This window comes from Grampus griseus (assembly GCF_964374135.1).
Source record: "Grampus griseus genome assembly, chromosome: 16".
Taxonomy (NCBI): Eukaryota; Metazoa; Chordata; class Mammalia; order Artiodactyla; family Delphinidae; genus Grampus; species Grampus griseus.
Window position 1 is genome coordinate 7,509,161 of NC_139010.1, and position 23,793 is coordinate 7,532,953.

The 23,793-nt window shown below is 47.9% G+C and overlaps 1 protein-coding gene across 2 annotated transcripts in view; it reads left to right on the forward strand.

The window, feature by feature from the left end:
* Positions 1 to 23,169, forward strand: part of SLC35F3 (solute carrier family 35 member F3) — a gene marked incomplete at both ends in the record, with an annotated part of 287,527 nt that extends 264,358 nt beyond the window's left edge. For both annotated transcript variants that reach the window (XM_082674281.1, XM_082674282.1), the window contains 5 exons: positions 9,613 to 9,832; positions 16,466 to 16,591; positions 18,585 to 18,777; positions 19,758 to 19,847; positions 22,934 to 23,169. In XM_082674281.1, the coding sequence (XP_082530407.1) occupies positions 9,613 to 9,832; positions 16,466 to 16,591; positions 18,585 to 18,777; positions 19,758 to 19,847; positions 22,934 to 23,169 (865 nt within the window). The remainder of the gene's footprint in view (positions 1 to 9,612; positions 9,833 to 16,465; positions 16,592 to 18,584; positions 18,778 to 19,757; positions 19,848 to 22,933) is intronic.
* Between the last annotated feature and the right edge of the window lie 624 nt (positions 23,170 to 23,793).

The following is a 23,793-nucleotide window of genomic DNA, read 5'->3' on the forward strand; positions in this document are numbered from 1 at the left end:
CAGAGCTACACAGATGAAACAAAAAATAATCCAGTAAGTAGAAAGCCGTGTAACATCAAGGGAACATTCTTAGGAGATGTCATCAGTTAAAAAGCACGATCTGGGCTAACGTGACACAGTGATCACACCTGTGTATACACATCTCTGGGGGAAAGACGGGAAGCATCATCTCCGTCTGTTACCGAGCAATACTTTGGGAATTTATCGTGTACCTCTGTGCCTCTGCCTTTCCCCAAACCCCCAATTACTGCCCTGTTGATTTACTATTTTGCTTTTTCAGAAACTATTTTCATTTCTTCCATTACATTCTTTTACTTCTCCCATTTTCTTATTCCTTTTAACGTCTTCTGAGCCAGAACCCACACATTTAACTTCCTTTTGCGTATCCAAATGTACTTAAATGACATTTCATGTTTTTTCTGTTTTTTCTCTTTGGCCGGGCGGCTTGCAGGATCTTAGTTCCCTGACCGGGATCGAACCTGCCCCCACTACAGTGGAAGCGCGGAGTCTTAACCACTGGACTGCCAGGGAAGTCCCATTAAATGACATTTTGTCTTAACTGACTGTAGGCCTTAAGACCTATGAAAGGAAGGAGATCAAAGGGTATCACTGTGATTACGGTTCTAATTTTTGCAATGCTAATATTTCCAGTCATGATTTTTATTTTCAATAAGTACAGTTTGTATTTGCAGCCAAAGGGAAGCCCAAATTAGTCATTCAGTAATTCATAATTCATTTAATTCTATTTTTTATTTCATATATTATTCAGTCTCTCTTTTTCAGTCTATCTACCTAAATCTATGTAGTTTTGATCTTCGACTCTGTGTGTGTGTGTGTCCCTGAAATAGGATAACATATTCTGTCACCATCAATACATACTAACATTATTGCAAGCTTATTTCAGTACAAGCTGTGGACAGGGTTGGTGGGGGTCCAAAACACTGGCTGATTGAATTATTCCAATGACCCTGAGTCATTGAGTAAAAGAAACCAGACACAAAAGAGTACGTGATGTACAGTTCCATCTTTATAAAGGAAAAAATAAACCATGGAGACAGAGCTCTCCATACTGATTATATTTAAGGGGATAAATAATGACTAGGAGACGGCACAGAGGAAGCTTCTGGAGTGTTGGTATATATTCTGTATCTTGGTAGAGATGGTGTTACATGTATGATTTTACTTTACAGAAATTAAACTGTACATTTTAATCTTTGTGCACATAAAGACATACGTGTTATACTCCGATTTTTAAAAAAGTAAAATAATTCCATTTACAATATGATCAAAAAGAATCAAATACTTAGGAGTAAACTTAACTAAGGAGGTGAAAGACTTGTATATGGAAAACTACAAAACATTCCTGAAAGAAATTACAGACGCAGACAAATAGAAAGACATCCAGTGTTCGTGGAGGGGAAGACTTAATGTTGATAAGATAGCAATAATACCCAAAGCTATCTACAAATTTAATGCAATCCCTATCAAAATCCCAACAGCATTTTTTTTCAGAAATAGGAAATTCCATCCTAAAATTCATATAGAATCTCAAGGGATATCAAATAGCCAAAATGATCTTGAACAAAAGAGAACAAAATTAGAGGTCTCACACTTCCTGATTACAAAACTTATTATAAAGTTACAGTAATGAAAACTGGCGTGAAGGGTGAAACTGGCATGAAGACATATAGACCAATGGAACAGAATCGAGAACCCAGAAATAAACCCTCACATATGTGGTCAAATGATGTTGACAAGGGTGCCAAGACCATTCAGTGGGGGAAGGGACAGCCTTTCTACAAATAGCGCTAGGAAAACTGGATATCCACATGCAAAAGAAGGAAGTTGGACCCTAACTTTACAACATACACAAAAATTAACTCAAGATGAATCAAATATCTAAATGTAAGAGATAACACTATAAAACTCTTAGGAGAAAGCATAGGGGCTTTATGGCATCGTATTTGGAAATGATCTCTTGGATAAGACACCAAAAACACAGGCAACAAAAGTAAAAATAGATAAATTGGATTACATCAAAATGTAAAACTCTTGTGCATCAAAGGACACAATCAACAGAGTGAAAAGGCAACCTATGGAATGGGAAAAATATTTGCAAATCATATATCTGATAAGAGGTTAATATCCAGAATATATGAAGAACTCCTATAACTCAACAACAGCAATAAAAAGAAACACTGGAAAAATAAGTAAAGGACTCGAATATACATTCATCAAAGATGATATATAAATGTCCAACAAGCTCATGAAAAGATGCTCAACATCACTAATCACGACAGAAATGCAAATCAAAACCACAATGAGATATCACCTCACATCCATTACGATGGCTAAAATTTAAATTTAAATTAAAAAAACCCAGAAAATAATAAGTGTTGATGAGGATGTAAAAAAATGGGAACCCTTGTGCACTTTTGGTGGAATGTAAAATGGTACGACCACTATGCAAAACAGTGTGATGATTCCTTAAAAAATTAAGCATAGAATTATCATATGATCCTGTAATTCCACTTCTGGGTATATGTACAAAAGAATTGAAATCAGGGTCTCAGAGAGGTATTTGTATATCCATGTCCATAGCAGCATTATTCACAATAGCCAAGGGGTAGAAGCAACCCACATGTCCATCAGTGGATGAGTGGGTACACAAAATGTGATATGTACAACGGGATATTATTCAGCCTTAAATGGAAGGAAATTCTGACACATGACACAATATGGATGAACCTTGAGGGCATTATGCTTAGTGACGTAAGCTAGTCACAAAGGGACAAATACTGTATGATCCCCCTTATATGAGGTGCCTGCAGTAGACAGATTCATAGAGACAAAGTAGAGTGGCAGTTGCGAGCAGCTGTAGGGAGGGAAGAGTGGGGAATTGTTTAATTTAGAGTAAGTACTAAGTTTCAGTTTTGCAAGATGAAAAGAATTCTAGAGATTGGTTACACAGCATTGCGAATGTTTTTAACACCACTGAACTGTATACTTAAAAATGGTTAAGATGGTAACTTTTATGTTATGTGGATTTTACTATGACATTTTAAATTTTTTTAAAGAAATAAAGCAAACAGAGAGAGAGAGAGACAGCGTGAACTTTTGGATCCAAACTTAGCTGCACTTGAGAATCATTTGGAAATTCTTTAAAAATACAGTGCGGTCGCATTTTAATGCAAATTTGCAGTCACAAAATACAGGTATGACTAATGTTTCATTTATGCATAAAATTTCAAATAATGTGACTCCCTCGAGATTTTAAAAGTTAAACAAGAATCACAGTGTCAACTCGGAGAGGCCAAGGGAACCAGAAATGCTAGGTGGCAGTGTTCACATGAGCTGGCAAATAGAAACGTGGTGCTACTGTGGGAAAACAAGTCAAGATGTGTAACTGTTGAATTATGGAATGCTGTCAGGAACGTCACCCTCATACAAACTGCACCATTCTCTACAGAATCCTAGGCCCCTCACAGGAAAGTATGACTGAATATGTCTAGAGCTGAATCGAAGCAATTCGTAGTTTTAAAAGTTCCCTGAGATTTCTAAGGCTGATGGTCTGTGCATCACTGTTTGAAAACCAGTGGTCCCCCGTAAAGCAATTAGCACATTCATTCTGTAAAAATAAATTATTTATTAACACACATCACGAGCCAAGCTCGGGGGATATAAGATGAAGCAGAAATATACTGACCACCCAGAGCTTACGTTCTAGTGAAGTCAGATGATTAAATTAGCAGTTACAATAAAGGGTCCTATACGTATGATGGGGCGTCCAGGGCATTTGGGGAGCACATATCAGGGCACTTCACTGAAGGGAGTATATGAGCTGATACCCAACGGATGGAAAGAAATCAACTAAAGAAGGAGGAAGAGTGTTTCAGGGGAATAGAGGATCCGATGAGAACCAGAGCGGAGAAAGAAGGAACACTGAATCCGAGTGACTGAAATGAGTTCAAGGTGGCTTAACTTCAGAGTAGGGGTGGAGAAGTGATGGATAAAGGCTACAGGATGGGCAGAGGCCAGGTCGGAAAGGACCTGGTGAGTCTGTGGGGAGCTTGACCCTCATCCTAAGGGAAAGTGAGGGAAGAGAAGGATCTCTCTGAGTGCAGCATGGAGTATGCAATGGATTGAATTGGAGGAGAGGCAACCGTGGAGAGAAGCTCAGATTCCAGTGACCGTAGTCCAAGTGAGAGGAGACAGAGGCATGGGCCAGGTGGTGGTCATGGCAATGAGATACTTAGGAGAAGTAACCTGTAAGCCTTGTTGATGAATGAGATGTGAAGAGGAAAAAGGAGACGTTAAGAATGATTCCAGAGTATCTAGCCAGTAGAAGAAATATGAATCGTGGTACCTTACGGTGATTGAGGATTGAGGGGAATTTGGGGAGTTCATTTGGGGAGGCTGAATTTTTGGTGTCTGGGAATGTCCAGGATGCAGATGGTACCAGATAGGAGAAGCATCCTGACTACAGAGTCACTGGCTGGGCTTTGAAACTCTGACAGTAGATTAGACTGCTCAGTGACTGTTTGTAGAGTCAAAAGAGGGGGACCTAGAAGAGAACCCTAGGAAAATACCAAGGAAGTCTTGGGAGGGTGTGGACAGGTAGGAGGAAACCCAGGGGAGTGTGCTGAGTTGTAAGCCAAGAAGGTTGGTTAAAGGACCAACAGTCAACAATGTCAAAGGCTCCCAAAAGTAAGACCGGGAAGCACCCATGGGATTCAGCAACTGGGAGGTCATTGGTAATCAGTCTAGGAGTTTGGGTGAGTGGTGGGGACAGACACTGGATCAGAGAGAGCTGAAGAGTGAGAGAGGTGGTCACGGGGACATGAATGCAGCTGACGGTTCTAAAATCTTGCCTCTGAAAGAGGGGAAGAGAGAGGAAAAGGGGCTGAAGGTGCTTGCTCTTGCTTTGGGGGCGTCTTTTAAGGTTGGCGAGGCTTAGACATGTTGAAATGGTGATGGAAAGGATCCAGAAGAGAGAGAAAGATGTTGCTAACACCACTGATGTCATAGCAAAAAAAAAAAAAAGAAGAAGAAAAAGAAAATTACACGGCAAACAGAAATATCAACACGTCAGTTAGATGAAAGTTCCATTCATAGACAACCAAAAGGGAATCAATTCAGTTGAATTGGTTTCATGGTAAATTTAGTGATTTGAATGTTTTATATTTACCTGCTGCTGGTTTAGAAGCAACGTAAGACTCTGGGTTCAGCAAGGATCCATTGGGAGTGTTCACTGAGGAGTGAGCACAGGCTGCAGGTCTGGCTCCGCCACTGTCTGATTGAACTTGAACATGAGCGCGTCATTTAATCTGTCTGAGCTACAGCATCCTTATCTGTAACTAGTAGGGTTTCTCTATATCTATGGCTTTCAAACTGCACCCCTCAAAGCTATCTCAGGGTACTCACTTTGCAGCTTCAGTCACAGCAACTTGACCTCTCGTGTTTTTAAATAATTTTTATTTTTAGCATTTTAATACTTGCACATACGTTGGAAAAGCAAATGAATAATAAAAGAATTATCATTAAAAAATGGTAACTCCTGTTCCACACCCACTCACTCTCAGTCACTCCCAATTCTCCCAATTTTGTTTTATTTCTCTTGGGAGCCTTAAGTCTTATCTTTATCCCTTTTTGCTACAAGTATATGTCTTGTCGTGGCTCTCCATTTTGCTTGGTACTTGGTGAGTCCTTTCATTATGAAGACCCATGTCCTATAGTTCTAAAAAACTTTCTTGAATTATTTATTTTGTAATTTCCTCCATTTCATTTTTTCATTTTCTCTTTCTGGTGTTTCTTTTTAAGTTCATTATTGGACCTTCTGGCTTGACCTTCTCATATTAGCTTTTCTTTCTATCTGTCTCGCTCTCACTTTCACTCTCTCCCCCTCCTCAAGTTTATCTTGACTGTATATTCTAACTCTTCTATTAATTTTTAAAATTTGCCTATTCTGTATTTAATTTGCAAGATTATTTCCATTTTTATAGCCATTTGTTCTTGTGTCATGCGTGCAATTTCTTCTCTCTCTAAGGATATTATATCTTCCCCAACCCCGACTGTATAAATCCTAGCTATCCTTAAAGGTTTAACTCAAAATCTTATCTTTTATGAGACCTTTTCCAATCAGTCCAACTCTCTCCACTTGATGGGAATTCTATAGCATTATTATATTCCACACCACCTAATAGGTGATTTTATTTAAACTTGCATTACTTCCTATTGAGGAATCAGTCTTATCTTCCCAATTTTACCATAATTTTTTCGAGAGGAGGGACTATTTACTTGTTTTGTATCAGCTACAGTGTCTGGAATTGTGACTATAACAAGTGATAAACAGGTGCTTGTTGATTTGAATTAAATGGCAAGCCATCCTAATCCCATCAAGCCAGCCTGTCCCAGTCAGAGTTCTTTAAAGAGCACCGAGAACATAGGTTTTTGTTAAATAATATGAGTGAGATTTTTATGGTTTTCCCTATCTTTCACATTGTTTCATTCACACAATTCGGTAGCAATATTTTAGCGACTTGCTTTTTAAGTCTTCCTTGAAGCTCTCAATTTAGATTTCATAGGAAAAGCACAACTTTCTTTTCTCAGTCATACTTCATTGGTTTAGGAAATATTTAATTGAATTACACGCTTGAAACAACCAAGAACGGTTGACACAAGCAGGACTGGAAACAAAGACATTGAAATCTCGGCCAACACATGATTCAGTCAGTAGGAACCGCAGGGCTTGGGCATGCTGGGCAGTAACCTGCCAGCCTCAGGCCTTTATTGTGCCAGGAATGAAGGGCATTAGACTGTCGCGTCAGCCAAGTGGAAATCAGGCAAGAGAGTATCTATTGTCCTCTATTCTTGATACACTTGGGTCCCCTTGCCATCAAGGGTATATGTGGGCCATATACCCAAGCCAGCTGACATGGATTAGTGCACAGTGTTTGGTCTTAAAACAGCACTAGGCTCACTGGCTCAGGGATCAATCATCTTGGTCTCATTAGAACCAAAATCTGCCCACCTGGCCTGTAATCCCCTGACCGTGAGTCCTCAAAGGGCCAACAGAGTTCTGCGGGGCCCAGAAATCTTGCCTTTTCCATCTCCAGGATGGGTCCCCACTCTCCTCCCCACTTCTGGTCAACAGCTTGGGCCATTCACTACCCAGCCATGTCTGTACCCCACCCATCACTTCTACAACCATCACACGTTGGATGAATCAAACGTAGATTCTCAGAGAGGACGTAAGGTGTCCCAGTTGACTTTGTATGGCCCCTGCAACAACATGAATCATTTTTTATCATAGTCAGGAGAAACTTGGAAATCCTCCTTGTGTTATGTTCCCTTAAGTAGGGTAACAACCTCTAAGTTTGGTTAAAATAGGTTGACATTAATGACAAGAAAGAATACTTGGATTTCCTGTTGATCATTCTCATCACTTTATAGCCTCCATAATCACAAACATGAAGGAAGCTGCCCCTGGTCACTGTCCCTGGGGGCAAGAAGACTGCCCTGTAAATAGGGGCTGCAGAAAGACCCATGGAAAATGCAGCTGAACTATTGTATGAAAATTACACGGCAGGGCTTCCCTGGTGGCGCAGTGGTTGAGAGTCCGCCTGCCGATGCAGGGGGCGCGGGTTCGTGCCCCGGTCCGGGAAGATCCCACATGCCACGGAGCGGCTGGGCCTGTGAGCCATGGCCGCTGAGCCTGCGCGTCCGGAGCCTGTGCTCAGCAACGGGAGAGGCCACAACAGTGAGAGGCCCGCGTACCGCAAAAAAAAAAAAAAAATAAGAAAGAAAAAGAAAATTACACGGCAAACAGAAATATCAACACGTCAGTTAGATGAAAGTTCCATTCATAGAGAGCCAAAAGGGAATCAATTCAGCTGAATTGGTTTCATGGTAAATTTAGTGATTTGAATGTTTTATATTTACCTGCTGCTGGTTTAGAAGCAACGTAAGACTCTGGGTTCAGCAGACGGTGATGAGTTTTCTGTTTCTTCTATGGATATCCCATAGTGGAGCAATGAACAAAGGCAGATTGCATCTGAGATTGATGAAAAGAACAAACAAGATTAAATTTAAAATCACATCACATCCCCTTTGACTCTTGTTTTCCGTTTTCCTCCGTGACTGCTGCATTTTCATGCCGAGTGGCATGGGCTGCAGCTCTTCCCCACCTTAGCGCATATGGCTCATTCTTGTTCCATCTTTTCTCTCCCTGACTGCTCACTCGCTGGTACGTGGGCCACCCTGGGCCCTGTCGTGAGCCTGGACAGTGATGGCTGTGGGGCAGCATGTCCTCACTCGTCCCTATCCTTGGCCGGGCTCGTGGGGCCCGGCAGAAGATGCTCTCCACTCCCACCCAGGGCAGCGGACAGCTGTCTATAGAGCCAGCCCCCTCAGCCCTCTCTCCACACCCTCTGCCCACAGCCTCCTCTTCCCATCTTCTTCTGCCTGGGCAAGGTTGGCTTTCTTTTTTTTTCGTTTTTAAATTTATTTATATTACCTTATTTTATTTTTGGCTGCATTGGGTCTTCGTTGCTGCGCGCGGGCTTTCTCTAGTTGCGGCGAGCGGGAGCTACTCTTCGTTGCGGTGCGTGGGTTTCTCACTGTGGTGGCTTCTCTTGTTGCGGAGCACAGGCTCTAGGCGTGCAGGCTTCAGTAGTTGTGGCATGCGGGCTCAGTAGTGGTGGCTCATGGGCTCTAGAGCGTGGGCTCAGTAGTTGTGGCGCACAGGCTTAGTTGCTCCGCAGCATGTGGTATCTTCCCGGACCAGGGCTCGAACCTGTGTCCCCTGCATCGGCAGGCGGATTCTTAACCGCTGCACCACCAGGGAAGCCCGGCTTTCTTTTTCTTAAGCAGCTTTTCAGCTATCAGTGACCCTTCCCCTAGGATCTGGAATGATGGCATTGGAAAACTTTCTTCTACAGGCATTTCCTCACCTCTTCCTCTCTTAAGATGCTGAGCTGTTGGACCTGCTCATTCCTCCTGTGCTCACCTCTCAGATGGCGCGGGGACAGGCCCTCGCACTCGGTGAAATGACAAACTCTAGAAAGGGCCTCGTGGAGAAAATGTATAGACAGTTAACACCATTGATATCATAGCCAAAATATATTAGATGTGCCCAGGGAATGACTGCCACTGCCTGATCACCATTTCACTTGGGGGCAAATGTGTTAAAAATATGTTTCAGTGAATTCTCTTCACTATCCAGCCCCCTGAGAAGAAAAGGTCTAGAGACGTCCTTCTCTCACTAACCAAGTGGCAGAATCCCTTAGGCAGTCACCGTGGAATTGGGGCTTCTTCAGATCAGATGGTCCCAACATTACCTTCTGCCAGCACCATCCGTTCCAAACCCAACGTGGACAGAAGGAATAATCCATGACAGCAGATCCTTGTGCGACGCTTTCTTCAATGGACTAAAGCATAGATTGAAGGGCTTTGATAGAAAGATGTTGCTAAAACATAATAATAAACCAAAGGACCCCACCTCGTCCTGCATCTGCTAAAAATAAATAAATAAACAAACTGGGTAGAGGGGGAAAAAAATGGTCTGTCTCAACCCAAGAATATAATAACACTGACTCTCTTTCCTTGTTTTAGGGAATGCTGTCGATTTTTTGGAGACAATGGCTTGACTTTGAAGGTGTTTGTTACCAAGGCAGCACCCTTTGGTGTTCTTTGGACACTCACAAACTACCTGTACTTACATGCAATAAAGAAAATAAACACTACGGACGTGTCCGTATTGTTCTGCTGCAACAAAGCCTTTGTGTTTTTGCTCTCGTGGATCGTTCTCAGGGACAGGTTCATGGGAGTGAGGGTAAGTTCCTTATTCTCTGTCTTCCTCCCTCACTCAGTCATGCCAGCCAAAACCTGCCCATCGGCTTGCTTAGCCCCCTGTGCTGGGCCGTTAAGCATAAGCTGCTGTAACCACTTTCCTTCTCATTTGCAGCGGAAAAGGAGCCCGGCTCTCGGGGGGCCTTGCCAACCGTCTTGCTTGCGAACCATTCCAGACAAGCGTTCATTAAAGCACGTTTCATTTCAAGCATTTCAACGAGCATTCCCTAAAGTGTGTGCTGCTCGGGGACCCCCCCCCCGGGAGGAGTGATGTGCTCACCCCGCCTCTCAGGGGTCCTGCGGCCTGGAGCCCTCTGCTAACACTGCCACTGCCTGCTTAGGAGGTATCTGAAAGCCAGAGGGCCTTCTGCATCCACACGGACGTGCAGTCTTGGCGGCCCTTTGTCTGGACCGTGGGTTCAGTGCCCAAGTGGGCCGGACATGCTTATGCTAAGTCCAGACTTTGGAGGGACAGTTTCACTCCCTTCAACCCCAGAGCAAGGGAGAATGGAATGATACCCCCGAATCACCTCTGGTTGTGACATCTGAGACGGCGTACATTCCCTTAAAATCAAGTCAGATCTAGCTAGTCACATTCCAGAACAGTTGTGTGAAATATGACAAGTGCGCTATCAAACAGGAGCCGAAATATAGATAAAAGGAACAGGTGACATTTAGCCTTGACAGAATCCTGCCGGCTTCTGCTTGTCTCCCTCTGCTGGCCAGGACCTGCCACTGCACCACCATCACCTTGTCACAAACGAGGACAAAAAGGATTCGACCGGGCAGCTGGTAGTCCTGTAGTCAGAGCGCCTCGCTTACTCCTTCCTGCACCCTCAGGCCGTGTAGGAAGCCCACGAAGCTCAGAGTCCTTTTGAAGGGCAGTCCCGTTAGAGCAGCGGTCCCCAACCTTTTGGGCACCGGGGTCGGGTTTCGTGGAAGACAGTTTTTCCAGGGACGGGGGGTGGGGAGGTGGACGGTGGGAATGGTCAGACGGTAATGGGAGCGATGGGAGCGGCTGTAAACACAGATGAAGCTTCGCTCGCTCGCCCGTCCGCCACTCACCTCCTGCTCTGTGGCCCAGTTACTAATGGGCCGCGGACCGGTACCGGTCCACGGCCCAGGGGCTGGGGACCTCTGCTTTAGAGTGAACCCTGCTGGGAAACCAGCAAGGGGCAGACTCCAGGCGCTTGTGTCCTTCGCTAATTGTCCTGGGGACAGGGGCATCACCTTCATGGTGGATTCACGCCCACCTAGTTTCTCAAACAGCAGAGGGGACGCGAGTCAACTGCTGAGTTGGATTTTTGGCTTGCAGTAGGGGGAAAATTTGTTTTGAGGCTTCGTGTTAATTTTGGAATAAGAACTCAGCTCGCTGTGCTACCACCCCGAAAAGCTTTGAGCCAATAGACCATCGAGTACACCTCCACTAGAAACGAGGTACGGCCAGAGGCAATCGGTCCAATCGCCTGAACGCTAAAGATTCGGATGTCCTAGGACCCACTGCGGCTTTATTTTGAGGTCAAAAGCCAGGGGGATGCATGGAGCATTTGGAGGCGTGACTCTGATGTCCAAAACAAATTCCGGATGAGATTGTTACTGTGAAGAGAGGCTTCGAGGTTCATTCTGCATCTAAGCAGAAGCAAACAGAAAGTTTTTGAGGTTAAAAGAAGGAGGTGTGAAAACACTGAAACCCACTTGGACTCACAGAGAACAGAGTAGCACACCCAGATCTTCTCTTCGTTGCTATTCATGGGTAAAGAGGGTTTCCGCTAACATCCCTGAGCTGTGATTCAGTCCTGCCATCCTGGCCGCTTGCTCAGCTTGGGCTGTGCCGACCCCTGTAGACTGAACAGATTGTCGTGTTGAAGCCTTTGGCACGAGGCCAGCACTGAAATGAAGATCCAGGAGCCGGTGTCGGTGATGGAACCTGTAAAGCACCACGCAGTTGTGAGTCTCTCCAATAATCATCACCCCTCTTCGAAGTACGTGACCTGTCCTCTAAGGTCGTCCCACTCTGAGATTTTACTAGAGAGCTAGATGTCGGCAGCTGGCCGGTGTGACTGAAAGGCCCCCCTTGAGAAACAGATGGAGATTTGAGCCCAAGATGAGACCTAACCAGTACACAGGTTCTCTGAGACTTTCCTCGGAATGCTGGGTTAGCTGGCATCTTCTCCTGGGTCATTGCCAGAGATTGAAGGCAACTGACACTCTTTTCCATCCTGGAGGGCTGAGCAGACTGGCCTGAGAGTCACATAGATGTAGAGGACAGATGTTTGTGGAACAGGTGACGTAGAGGGCCTGAGTTATTAAGGCAGGGACTCAAATCACAAGGGCTGTGGTTCCTAGAAAACATCAACAGGGCCGAGTCATGCAGACAGACCAGAGAGAAGAAAATGTTTATCTTCGAATGCTGGGGCGATCGTAGCCACATGTGGCATCAGAGGCGAGTGTATGAGAGGAGCCCACGTTGGCCCCCATATCACCCCTTGACTGTGTACTTAGATGTGCGTTTCACGTGTCTTCCAGGCTTGGGGTCATGATGGATCCTCTAACCTAGAGTCGAGCGATGAGGGTTTGGGTCCACTCTCATGAGCTGTTGGACCTTGAGCTAGTTACTTAACATCTCTGAGCCTTAATTACCCGACGTTAAAATAGAATGTTAGTACTCAGAGAACAGTTGTAAGAATACAATAAGGTATGCGTGCCCGACACGTGAAACCCAATAAATGTCATCTTTTCTCAGTGTTGTTATTCTTCTTATTCCTTCTCAATAAGAGGCGTTCGACGGACCTGCCCAGTCTTTGGCTGACAGTGTCAGAGGCTGGCAACTGTTTAGGGAGGCGGTTTGGTGTAGCAGAAGCAGCAGGAGAATGATAGCGAGTAGAATTCTGGGGGCAGGAGGTACGGCCCCTCCCAGGCCAAAGCCCGCCCGGCTGTGGCCCGCAGCTGGATGAAGGAGGGGTTGACCAGCTGCACTGCCCGCAGCCCGCATCTCAGAGGAGGTGGCAGATGGGACCCTCCGCTCTTCACAATCACCCACTGCAGCTAGAGCGTTCACACCAGGAGGACTGCAGGAAGAGCAAGGAGACAAGCTGAGGGATCATCTGGGCGGCATCCAACCACCGCAGCTCGGTCCTGGGGAGCCTGGACTTCTTCCAAGAGCAGTTCCCATCTCAGTAAGATCCCAGCTGATGTCTTCCATAGTGACACGCTGGCGGCCTCTCCCACGGGGCCATCCCTGAACGGTAACCCCAGCTGCTGATCCCGGCTCCGACTTCTGTTTGGGCGGCTGTCCCTTGCCACCTGAGCACGGCGTGGGGGAGGGCACAGGGCACACAGAGCCTAGGGGAACCCGGGGCGGGGGGTTCACGGCTCAGACCCCTTCCCAGCCTCCGACACGAGAGGGGTGAACTAGAGCATCTGGAAATTCCTCCGGACTCTCTTGGAGTCAATGAGGGCAGCACAGCGGTCGGGAGGGGAAATGTTGAGGGGAGGTATATTTAAAAATTAGCCTGTCCCTCTCCCTTTTTTAAACTGCCCCAGACTGTGCAGATCTGAAATGCATCGCAGACGGCGCTCTGTCTGGCAGAGAACGTGCAGCCCGTCACATCTTTAGCAGGAGTGAGAAGTGGCGCTGGTCTGAGAGGCGGGCAGACTCCACTGAGGGCCACACCTTCCCTCTCGGCCTGACATCTGATGGGGAACAGTGCGCCATGGGGGGGCCGGGGGCCCCACATCGGTGGGTTGCTGGGGCCCTGAATCCAGAGCCCTGGGGGCCGGGCAGGTTATAACCACACGGGCAAGGCCCCCATTAAGAGGTTAAACGGCAGCGTGCTGGCCTCAGCGTCCCCCTTGCCCATGTTTCTTCCTCTTCCCCAGGAAGATTTTCCCCAGCCGAAGTGGAGATGGTGGCTGTCACCCCTGTTGGTCTCAGGCCACTGTCACCCATCTGTGTGGATCCCCAAGTTCTTGTTCAGTGGGATACATTGGGGTTGGGGGCAACAGGAAAGTGTGAGAAAGGAGGGGTGGGGGGAAGGAGGGAAATTCACTTGATTCCATCCTGAGACTCGCCGTTCTCCCCCAGGGAGGCCCGGATCTAGAAGGTGAGGACACGTGAAACCACAGGACACGCAGGACTGGCCTTCCCGGAGAGTTCATCTGAGTGCAGGAAACAGGCAGGGAACATTTCCAAATGTAAACCAAGAAACCAGACATGTTAGGGTGAAAATGGAAACTCTGCACTTATTTTTTCAAGAGATCTGATATCTATCTTCAAGGGAATGGCAGGTTTGGGGGAAGGACGCTCAGGCTCTGCCCCCCAGACCCGCAGGGTATGTTTCAACTCTGCTCTGCTATTAGGGGTGTTGGACGCGAGGTGAGCGCCAGCTTCCCCTCCAGCACGGCGGTCAGGGCCTCAGGCTCCGGGTCGGGGGTTCCAGGGGAACTCTTGATGCCCAGAGAGTGAGCCCTGTAATCGGGTGGGTCAAGCCTGTGCCGTGTGGCGGGGACCCCCAAGAGGGGAAGCCCTGGAGGCGTGAACGGGGAGATCACTGTCCCCGGTGCCACCTGTCGGAATGAACCCACCGGCCTGGACTTGGCAAATGTTGGCCAGGAAGCCCGTGGCCACCCACACTCTCTATTTCTTGCCTCTTCCCTCAGCTCTTCCGCACAGCACAGCTCAGGCGGAAGCTTTTAGCTGTTTGTGATTTAATCAATAGAGAAAAGAGAGTAAGGAGATCCAAAATCTTCCTTGTAAATCTTCAGGGAAAAATAACCCTTGTTCTCCTTCATCCCCTCAAACTTCATCTCTATGTTTGGAAAGACTCAAGTACCTCTGGAGATGCGCCGCATCATCTGAAATGTAGCGGTATTCTTCCCTCTCTCTCTCTCCTTCCCTTCTTTTTCTAATTAGTTCCCTCTCTCTGTTTACCTGGCTGCCTAGCCCGGTCCAGCTGCTGGGGGCAGCATCTTTGCACCGTGCGTGTCCTCTGGAGCAGAACCCACACCCCTTGCCCTGCCTGCTTTTTCATTAGCCCCTTGTTCTCCTGGAGGGAAAAAAGGTCACTTATTGTCTTGTGCCTCTGTTTCTTTCTCTGAATGAAGAGTCGTACACAGTACGTGTAGCGTTTGAATATAAAATATGGGCGTGATGTGATCATGAGAGATAAAGGTGAATCACTAAACCAGAAAGAGCAAGTAGACAGAGCAGGGATGGTACTTCTCTCGGAAATGATGGTCTCCTGCTCTCTCAAGGGCCTCTGTGTGCGGGTGTATGTGTCTCTATATGAAAATACTGCGTGAGGAACGCACAACTCAAGCTGCTGAGACCCAAGCACGTCACCTCTCACTGACCTGAGCATGGCGTGCTTCAACCTGCAGGAAACCTCACTTTAGATCTCAGAGTAGAATTGACAGTGGCTTATTATGTGAATCCTACTTTCTGTGTTTATATATATAAAACACTGACTTTGCAATGAGACCTGAAGTGTGTGTCCCTGCTCTGCCACACAGCAGCTCTGTGACTTTGGGCAAGTTGCTGAACCTCTCTGAGCCTAAGTGTCCATGCCTATAAAATGAAATGAATGATAATGTCTACCTAGTTTGAGGATTAAATGAGAAGATACACAGAAAACATGTATCCCGTGACCACTCAGTAAATGTCAGCTACTCGATGTTGCTACAGAGAGCGGAGGGAATTTTGAGCAAATCCGTAAGAGAGAGAAACTCCCAGTAGATCCAGTGGTCAGAACTTGTGCTGCGCTCGTTTGTCCTGCCCTCCCCGGGGTCTGCCTACAGCGGCCCCTTAGCACTTGCCACCCAGCAACGTCTCTGCAGCTCCACGATCACCTCTGACTAGAACTTACACGTATTCTGGGTGCTAATGCATTTCTCCTTTGCGAAGTGTTATCCCAAGTCAGTGGATCTCCTGTGCACTCTGACAGTTTGACTTTGCACAGCAGGAACGTGTATGTGTCCCTGGAGTGTCCACTCCACCTGAGTAGAACAGGATTGGAGGGGGTGGGCCGTGGAGGTCAGGCCCTGCAGCAGCCAGGGAAAGGAACTGCAGTGCCAGGGTTAGGACACTGTTTGTAGCCCTGATGGGCCCATGACACACGCTCCCTCAGAAGGTCCTACTGCTGGCGTGTAGAATGGGGCCAAGGCCTGTGGTCGTCACTCTGCCTTCTCTGTTGAGACATGAGATACATAAAAACGGGACCCTATGAGGTGCTTACAGAGGGGTGCGAGGGAACTAAGAGGCGGTCATCACCAGGCCTTGTCACGACCCAATAGCCTGTCGTTGGGATTATGACCGCCTCCCCTCGGGTGCCCGGGAATCACGTGGCTGCCCCCCTCCCACGTGATGCCAAGCCACGGTGCCACTCCTTGCTGCCAACCTGTTTCCAGTTCCTGGGTCATGCTGGGCTTTGCCGAGTGCCCCCTTGCAAGCAGGGGCAAATATTTAGACAGGAAAGCAGCCTCTGCTTGGTCCCCAAAGAAGGACTCAAAAGGAGCCTCCCCGCCATCGCACCCCCATGAACACGCCTACCCCTTGGCCCTTAGGGGCCCCTCCGATTCCCCACCGCTGCCCTAACCACCGTGTCTTCCTTCCACGCAGATTGTGGCCGCCATCCTCGCCATCGCTGGGATCGTGATGATGACCTACGCGGATGGCTTCCACAGCCACTCTGTCATCGGCATAGCCCTGGTGGTGGGCTCGGCCTCTGTGTCCGCACTCTACAAGGTAGACGCGGGGAGCAGGCTCTCTGGGCCCTCCTGGGAGGGAAGGGCAGCCTCGGCGTGGCCGGCCCGTTGCTTTTGGGGAGGCTGTGGTTTTCCAGGGGCACCGGGCACACGAAGCCTCGTGGTGATGAGACACACGGCAGCTCTTAGCCCTGCTTTCTAGACCTTTCCACCAGTGGCTGCACATTTGCAGCATTTGGGATAAAACGGGTGGAACCGTGGACTGGCTGAGTCCGATTGGTGACTTCCTTGTTTGGATCCAGGGCCCTAACCGGCTGGCTCAGTGTCTGGTCAGGTGCTTTCCTACCAGACTGGACATGAAAATTTGAATACCTGCTACAGCTTCGAAATCTTTTATCCCATGGTTTTTGAGGCCACTAGTATTCAATATGAATCCGTGTGCATTTCACGCGTTGCCTGTAGACTGAATGAATAAAAGCACAGCTACTATCATGTGGGGAATTATAAAATATTTTTGACAAAATGTTGGGAACTGTTGGGAGGTGTGGCCAACTGCAAGTCTCGAGAGAACAACTATTATCCCCACACTCGCCCCTCACTCTCTCCCCTGCTCCATTATGCCTCTCAGCCACTCTCTCCCCTCACTTGCCCTTCTCTTTGGATCCAAAGTCAAGAATGCAAATATTTTGTGGTCTCCAGGGTTGGGGAAACTGAACTGGAGGATTCAGTGAGAAATGAGATTTTAGCTTTGAGACTTATTGGCCCTTTGTGGATCCAGACGGTTGGACACAGAACATAAAGGATTGTAGAAAGTTCTAAGAAAAGGAACTTTTTTCCAGCACTGGGAGGAAGACACTTTTGGAAAGTGAAACATCTGTACCATCTTACCTTTCATCAGCTCCCTGGCCTCACTGCCCCACCATACACGGGCCATCTGCCCCCTGTGGGGCACATCTCACTCAGAGGATGTGATAGTCTAGCCCCATTCTGGGACTCCAGAACCATGGTCCAAATGCAGAAAATAATGAGAGGCCACACTCCGCTCTCTTCAATGAGCTGCTTGCTAACGGGAAGCCGAGGGCGGATAGAAACGCGATCCACGATGAACACAGATATTCTGATTTCGACTTACATTTCCATCTCCTACACTGCCTGATCTTTACCCAGAGAGGCCGGTAGGTGGAAGGGTGAAAGCAATTGACTGTATTTCCCTTTCTGTGCTTCCTGCCCAGAAATGCCCAGAGATACCTGAGAGAGATGTGAAATGGCTGGAAGAGGAAGAAGGAGGAAAGTAGGAAGGACAGCAAGGCAGAGACTGAAATTGGACCATCAGGTCCGTAACTGTGGACGGTTCAGTAAACATGCGGGCTGGACGGTGGCCTCTGGGAGCTCAGCTTCCCGGCCTCTCCAGTCACCTTTGTCCCTCTCCTGGCTTTTCATGCATCTCAGATATGTACAAACAGGAACAGGTGCACGAAACCAAAGTCAGGTGTGTTCCGCTAAAACCCATGCCATGTCGGCAACAGGGGTGGTGAGCTGGAGCAGAGAGCTGTGAGTGTTATAATCCCTCTCCCTTTGATTTATAGGAAATGTCTTTGCAGCCAAAGCCCTTTTGTTTGGGGGCACTGGTTTTCAAACCGTGTTGTTCAAGGTCGGAGATTAATGTTAGGGTCCCCGAGAGGAATGTGTAATCACGGCAGATGCTTCTAATTTAAGTGGCTTCCTCGTCTTCAGTGCTCTGACGCGGGGATGTGGTGTCGCGAATACAGCACAGAGGAATCAAGCCTAGTGTGACAACCTATGGTTTCTGAAGTTGCTCTCTGCGTACCTGGAGAGTAACTCTCCATCGTGTTGCTACTAGGCATAGGTAAAGCCCACCACCCTTCACTGAAGGCCATGTGAGGTAGGATTTACCTGTCACATGGCTGTCGGTCCCGTGGTCCAGCCCCAGCTTGCCAAGTGCACTCGCTTCCCCGTGGCAAGTTGGAGTCTTAGGTGAGCCATCACCCCTCCTCCTCTGCTCTCTCCGTCAGGTCCTGTTCAAGCTCCTCCTGGGCAGTGCTAAGTTTGGAGAAGCCGCCTTATTTCTGTCCATTCTGGGTGTGTTTAACATCCTCTTCATCACCTGTATTCCTGTCATCCTCTACTTTACCAAAGTGGAACACTGGAGCTCTTTCGATGACATTCCATGGGGAAACCTTTGTGGATTTTCCGTCCTCTTATTGAGTAAGTGGCGATCACGCTGTCAGAATCACCAGAAAGCAGGGACTCACAGAGTGGCATCCGGGCAGCTCAAGGGGAGTCTTTGGAAACCCGTGTCCTGAAGGAGAAAAACGAGTCTGTTATTATCCTTAAGTTCCTCGTGCTTTTCTAGGTCATTGTGTCGCGAAAAGGAAAGCCTTTGAAATGGTGACACTGGATTCTAATTCCAGGACTACGGTCGCTGCAGTAGTGGCCATGGTCATTTGGCGCTCTGAATAGTGAACTAGTAGCCCGGTATGCTGCGTGTTATCTACTAATAATAGTACATTCCTTACATAGGGCTGGTAAGAAGTTAGTAAATTAGTGCATGCAGAGAGCTCTTAGAACACTGCCTGATAATGTTCAGTAAATACTACCGACTGTCATTAACATTAGTGTCATCATCACCATTAGTTGATATAAGGCTGGTCCTAAGCAGGAAAGTAACCAAGGAGGTGCCTCATCCCTTTTCCATCAAAAACTGTACATACCACTTAAAAACGATTAGGATAATAAAATTTATGCTATATGTATTTTACCACAATTAAAAAAATTCAAAAAGAAAAAAACTACATTAAAATAAATTTAAAAATAAAAACGTACATTCCAAAGCTCCTATTCATAGTCATTCCAGAATCATTGCCAGCAACAGAGAAAAGCAAAGTTAGTAGGATGCATAGGGGGCCCCAATCCTCTTTTCTAGTGCCTGCTCGCTGGTTACCTTTTCCAGATTTCTTTTCCCTTCTTCAAAGCTCAGGAAAGAGAGGAGAGCTGAGTCAGCAGGATGTTTGGCCCTGATCCCCCAGTTCTGGAGCCCTTGCAGGAACCCGGAATTCACTGAGTCAGAGTAAAGGGCAAAACACCTGCGACTCCAGCCTCATCAGAGAAGCTGGGGTCCGACGGACCAGGGGAAAGTCCAGGGCCAGTCGTGAATAACACCTGTTTTTTTTAATTCTGTATTTCAGCATTCAATATTGTATTAAATTTTGGAATTGCTGTTACATATCCCACTCTGATGTCTCTTGGAATCGTCCTCAGTGTACCTGTGAATGCAGGTAAACCTATATGGCTTTCTGTATCTGCTTGTAAACACACACACACGCAAACACACACAAACACGCATGTGCGCACACACACGTGTATTCTGGCTGTGTCTGGCGTAGCAGGCATGTTTAACCTTCTCTGTAGAAAGAAAGCGCTTCGGTAAAACGTTGACGTTTGTGACCCATGCAATATTTTCTCCAGGGCGGCTTGATTTTCGCATACCACACCAAGATACAGAAAGTCTAAAGCCATCTCCCTTCAGACTGGCGTGGGGGGATCAGATGTATATCATGAATACTATTGCTAAGTATAGACAAATATGTAGCAGAGGAAATTTTTACTTTTTGTTAAGTGGCTTTCCAGAAGAGTCCGCTAGCTCCGGTTATGGAAGGCCTGAGGTAGAGGCATGTCTGCAAACTGCAGAAGCGTAAACACTGTTCCCCGAGTCCCAGGAGACAGCCCTTCCCCCAGCTGCTCAGGACCTGCTCTTTCTTTCACTGGGGACTCGCCGACACGCTCAGCCGGCAGCTCTTCCAAAGCCTGCCATCACCTGCCCCTCACCTCCTTCCTTTTCCTGGCTTCTTCTGCGATGAATTTCAGATTTTCCTCCCGGAACGCCCCCGCCTCACACCTGCCCTCCCTGTAGAACCTGTTTGTGAATCACTTCTCCCCAGAGCATTCACCCCCTTGGGCTTCGCACAGCTCCCGCCAAAGCCATCTCCCGACCCTCCCGCTTCTGGGCCGTTAGAGGATTAGGCCCCCAGGGGATGGCAACCCCTTATCCCGTTCAGTCTGGCGTTAGTAAGCCTGGAAGCACAGGCAAAGCCGCGATCAGCTTCCTAAACCTCTTCCTGCTGTCCCATTCCACACGTTCTGTATATGCCTCACCCTGGCCCCCAGACTCCTTGGGCCCGGCACCATCCCTGCCCAGAGGGAGGATGGCGGTCCCCACGCATCACCTCTCTGGGCCTTTGCTTGTCCCCTAAAAGTGAAGGTCGTCCCCACGTCATCACCTTGGTTGATACGAGAACCACATGAGATGACCTATGAGGCAGAACTTCCAAAGGCAGGAAAGCCCCTGAGCTCCTGGAAAACTGGTAAAAAAGTGGTCCAGCTTGTCAGTTTCCATACACTACAGGCTTCTGAAAAATAACGCATCAACTTACCCCCGCTGCATCTTGGTGTGTCTTTATAGCCCACAGTGTTCTTATTTCAAGGAGGCATATTCCAGGCGGCCCTGGTATAGAAGCTACTTTGACCGTATCATACAGCCGGGTGTGTGAGAGGTTAATCAGAATTCTCTTACTACTTACCTGCAACGTAAGAGGGTCCGTAACGTGTCAGGGGAAGGAATTACCTTCAGTTCTCCAGGGGAGGAGAGAAGCCGAGGAGTCGGCTGTTGCCCGACTGTCAGAGCAGAGCCCTTGCTGGGCTTTCTGACTTTCCCTGACGCCCTCTCTAGTGCAGCTTGTATGGCTTGCTAATTGACTCTCCCCATCTGTGAATTAACAGGCCATGCTACCAATATTAAAAATCAAACTGCTTCTGAGATAGAGTGAGATAAAAGCGGCACTTTAATTCCACAAAAGGGCTACTAATAAAGTGCCTTTTTTTGTGTGTGTGTTTTTTGCGGTACGCGGGCCTCTCTCTGTTGTGGCCTCTCCCGTTGCGGAGCACAGGCTGCGGACGCGCAGGCTCAGCGGCCATGGCTCACGGGCCCAGCCGCTCCGCGGCACGTGGGATCTTCCCGGACCGGGGCACGAACCCGTGTCCCCTGCATCGGCAGGCAGACTCTCAACCACTGCGCCACCAGGGAAGCCCACAAAGTCCTTTTTTCAGGTTTAACTTTTACCTCTCTACCCACCCTCCAGACAGAGGTGAGAGTCAGGCGCAAGGGTAGGGGGCGGGGCAGGAGGATGTGGCGGGACATGGCGGAGATGACAGAGCAGCCCCCTTATGCGGCGGGCGAGCTGCGGGGGGACAGCGGTCCAGCACGTCAGGCTTCAGAAGCGGCACATGCAAGTCAGAAAACCCTCTTTCACAAAATGCGTTCAAAAAAAGCAATCTAGGGCTTCCCTGGTGGCGCAGTGGCTGAGAGTCCGCCTGCCGATGCAGGGGACACGGGTTCGTGTCCCGGTCCGGGAAGATCCCAGATGCCACGGAGCAGCTGGGCCCGTGAGCCATGGCCGCTGAGCCTGCGCGTCCGGAGCCTGTGCTCCACAACGGGAGAGGCCACAACAGTGAGAGGCCCGCGTACCGCAAAAAAAAAAAAAAAAAAAAAGCAATCTAATTCTCCCTTGTGGAGAGGCAGGCCCCAAATTTTCTTTGTTTGATTTAGTTAGGAAAAGAGAACAAGAAAGCAAAAAAAGAAAAAAGAAAACCAACATTTGAAACGCTTTTGATCTTTAGTTATGAAGAGAATGATGATCTAGATTTGTACGAACCGACGTGAATCCTGTTTTCATTTTGTTCCCTCACCTGATGTGGGTCAGGAATGAGCTTCTTGGGCCTTTAATAAACTTTCATAATCGGTGGTGACACAGGTGGCATTAGAGCCTCACACTAATAATATCCTGGGGTGGAACAAAAGTTTGTATTTATTATCTTCAAAGAACCAGGTCAAGTTTGGTCTTCAGAACGTATATTATATATATCATGCTCTTAAATTATAAAAATAAAGTATGTCACTGTAGAAAATGTGAAAAGTGCCAAGAATATAAAGAAAGCAGTAACGTTTGAATTATCCTGCCAACCCGGAGGTGGCCACGATTAACTTCGGTGGATGTATATATTAATACACACGCACATCTCCAACCGCCCCTGGTGTTTCGTTTTGTCTCTCGCACAGATCAATGTGGGAACTAAGGTACCAGGTCAATTGGGGAAAGTGAAACACAGCGCAAGGCCTCGCAGCAAACAGGGTTTGTAAAGTTAACGGGGGATTTCTGGGAGGCAGCCCCTGCCCGCCTGGTCAAGGGAGAACAGCTCCGGCCCCGCGGAAGGGGGCGCCCCAGGCCCTGGCCTGGCCGGGGCCCCGCCCTCCTGATGGCCTGGCACGATCGCCCCCGCGGTAACCCACGCTCTCCATCCCCTACAGTTGTTGATCGCTACACCAGTAAGATCGTCTTCAACGGGGTCCGGGTCATCGCCATGGTCATCATCGGCCTGGGCTTCCTCCTCCTGCTTCTGCCCGAGGAGTGGGACGTCTGGTTGATGAAGCTGCTCACCAGCCTGAAAGTGAGGAAAAAGGAGGAGGCGGCGGAGGGCGGCGCGGACCTGGGCTCGGGACCTCAGAACAAGGGCGGAAGGGCCCGGCCCTCCTTCGCCCGCTGACGGTCTGCCCGAGAACTCTGTGTGACGCTCGCGTGGGTGATTTGGAATCTCTTCCCCGCAGGGGGAACCTCGGTTTGGTGAGGTGTACATACCTGTACAGTTTTGGTAATCTGCGGTAAGTTATATGGTATTTATTGGCATGTCCAATTTGCTTGCACTTTTTTTCACATCAGACCTTTCACTTAAGGGTACCAGTTAAATACGGGAGAGAAGAGACCCTCTCCGCTCTTTTTAAATGAATGTAAAGCAGCATAGAGTGTTGCTTGCCTAGATTGTTTGGGATGACAGACGTTCTTGACAAGGCAGGGCAGATGTTTTGACTCTTCCCAACTGAAAATTACATTGCACACTGTGATTACTTTTCAGCTATGGTAGGTCATACCTTGTTTTATACCAGAGCTGTACTCTTAATTTTAAGGGATTTCAATGAACCAAAAGATCACTCTGAGTTAATCTGGATAAACGGATTGTTGGATGGATGGGTTGATGTGATGTGAAAAGCTGGAGCAGAAAAGGATAATGGACATGGAAAACCATTGACTGTGGCTAACTGGGGGTGGCGATCGGAGGAGGACAGGCCCGAGCCGGGTAACAGAAAGGGAAGGTTAAGTCCCAGCCCCAGCT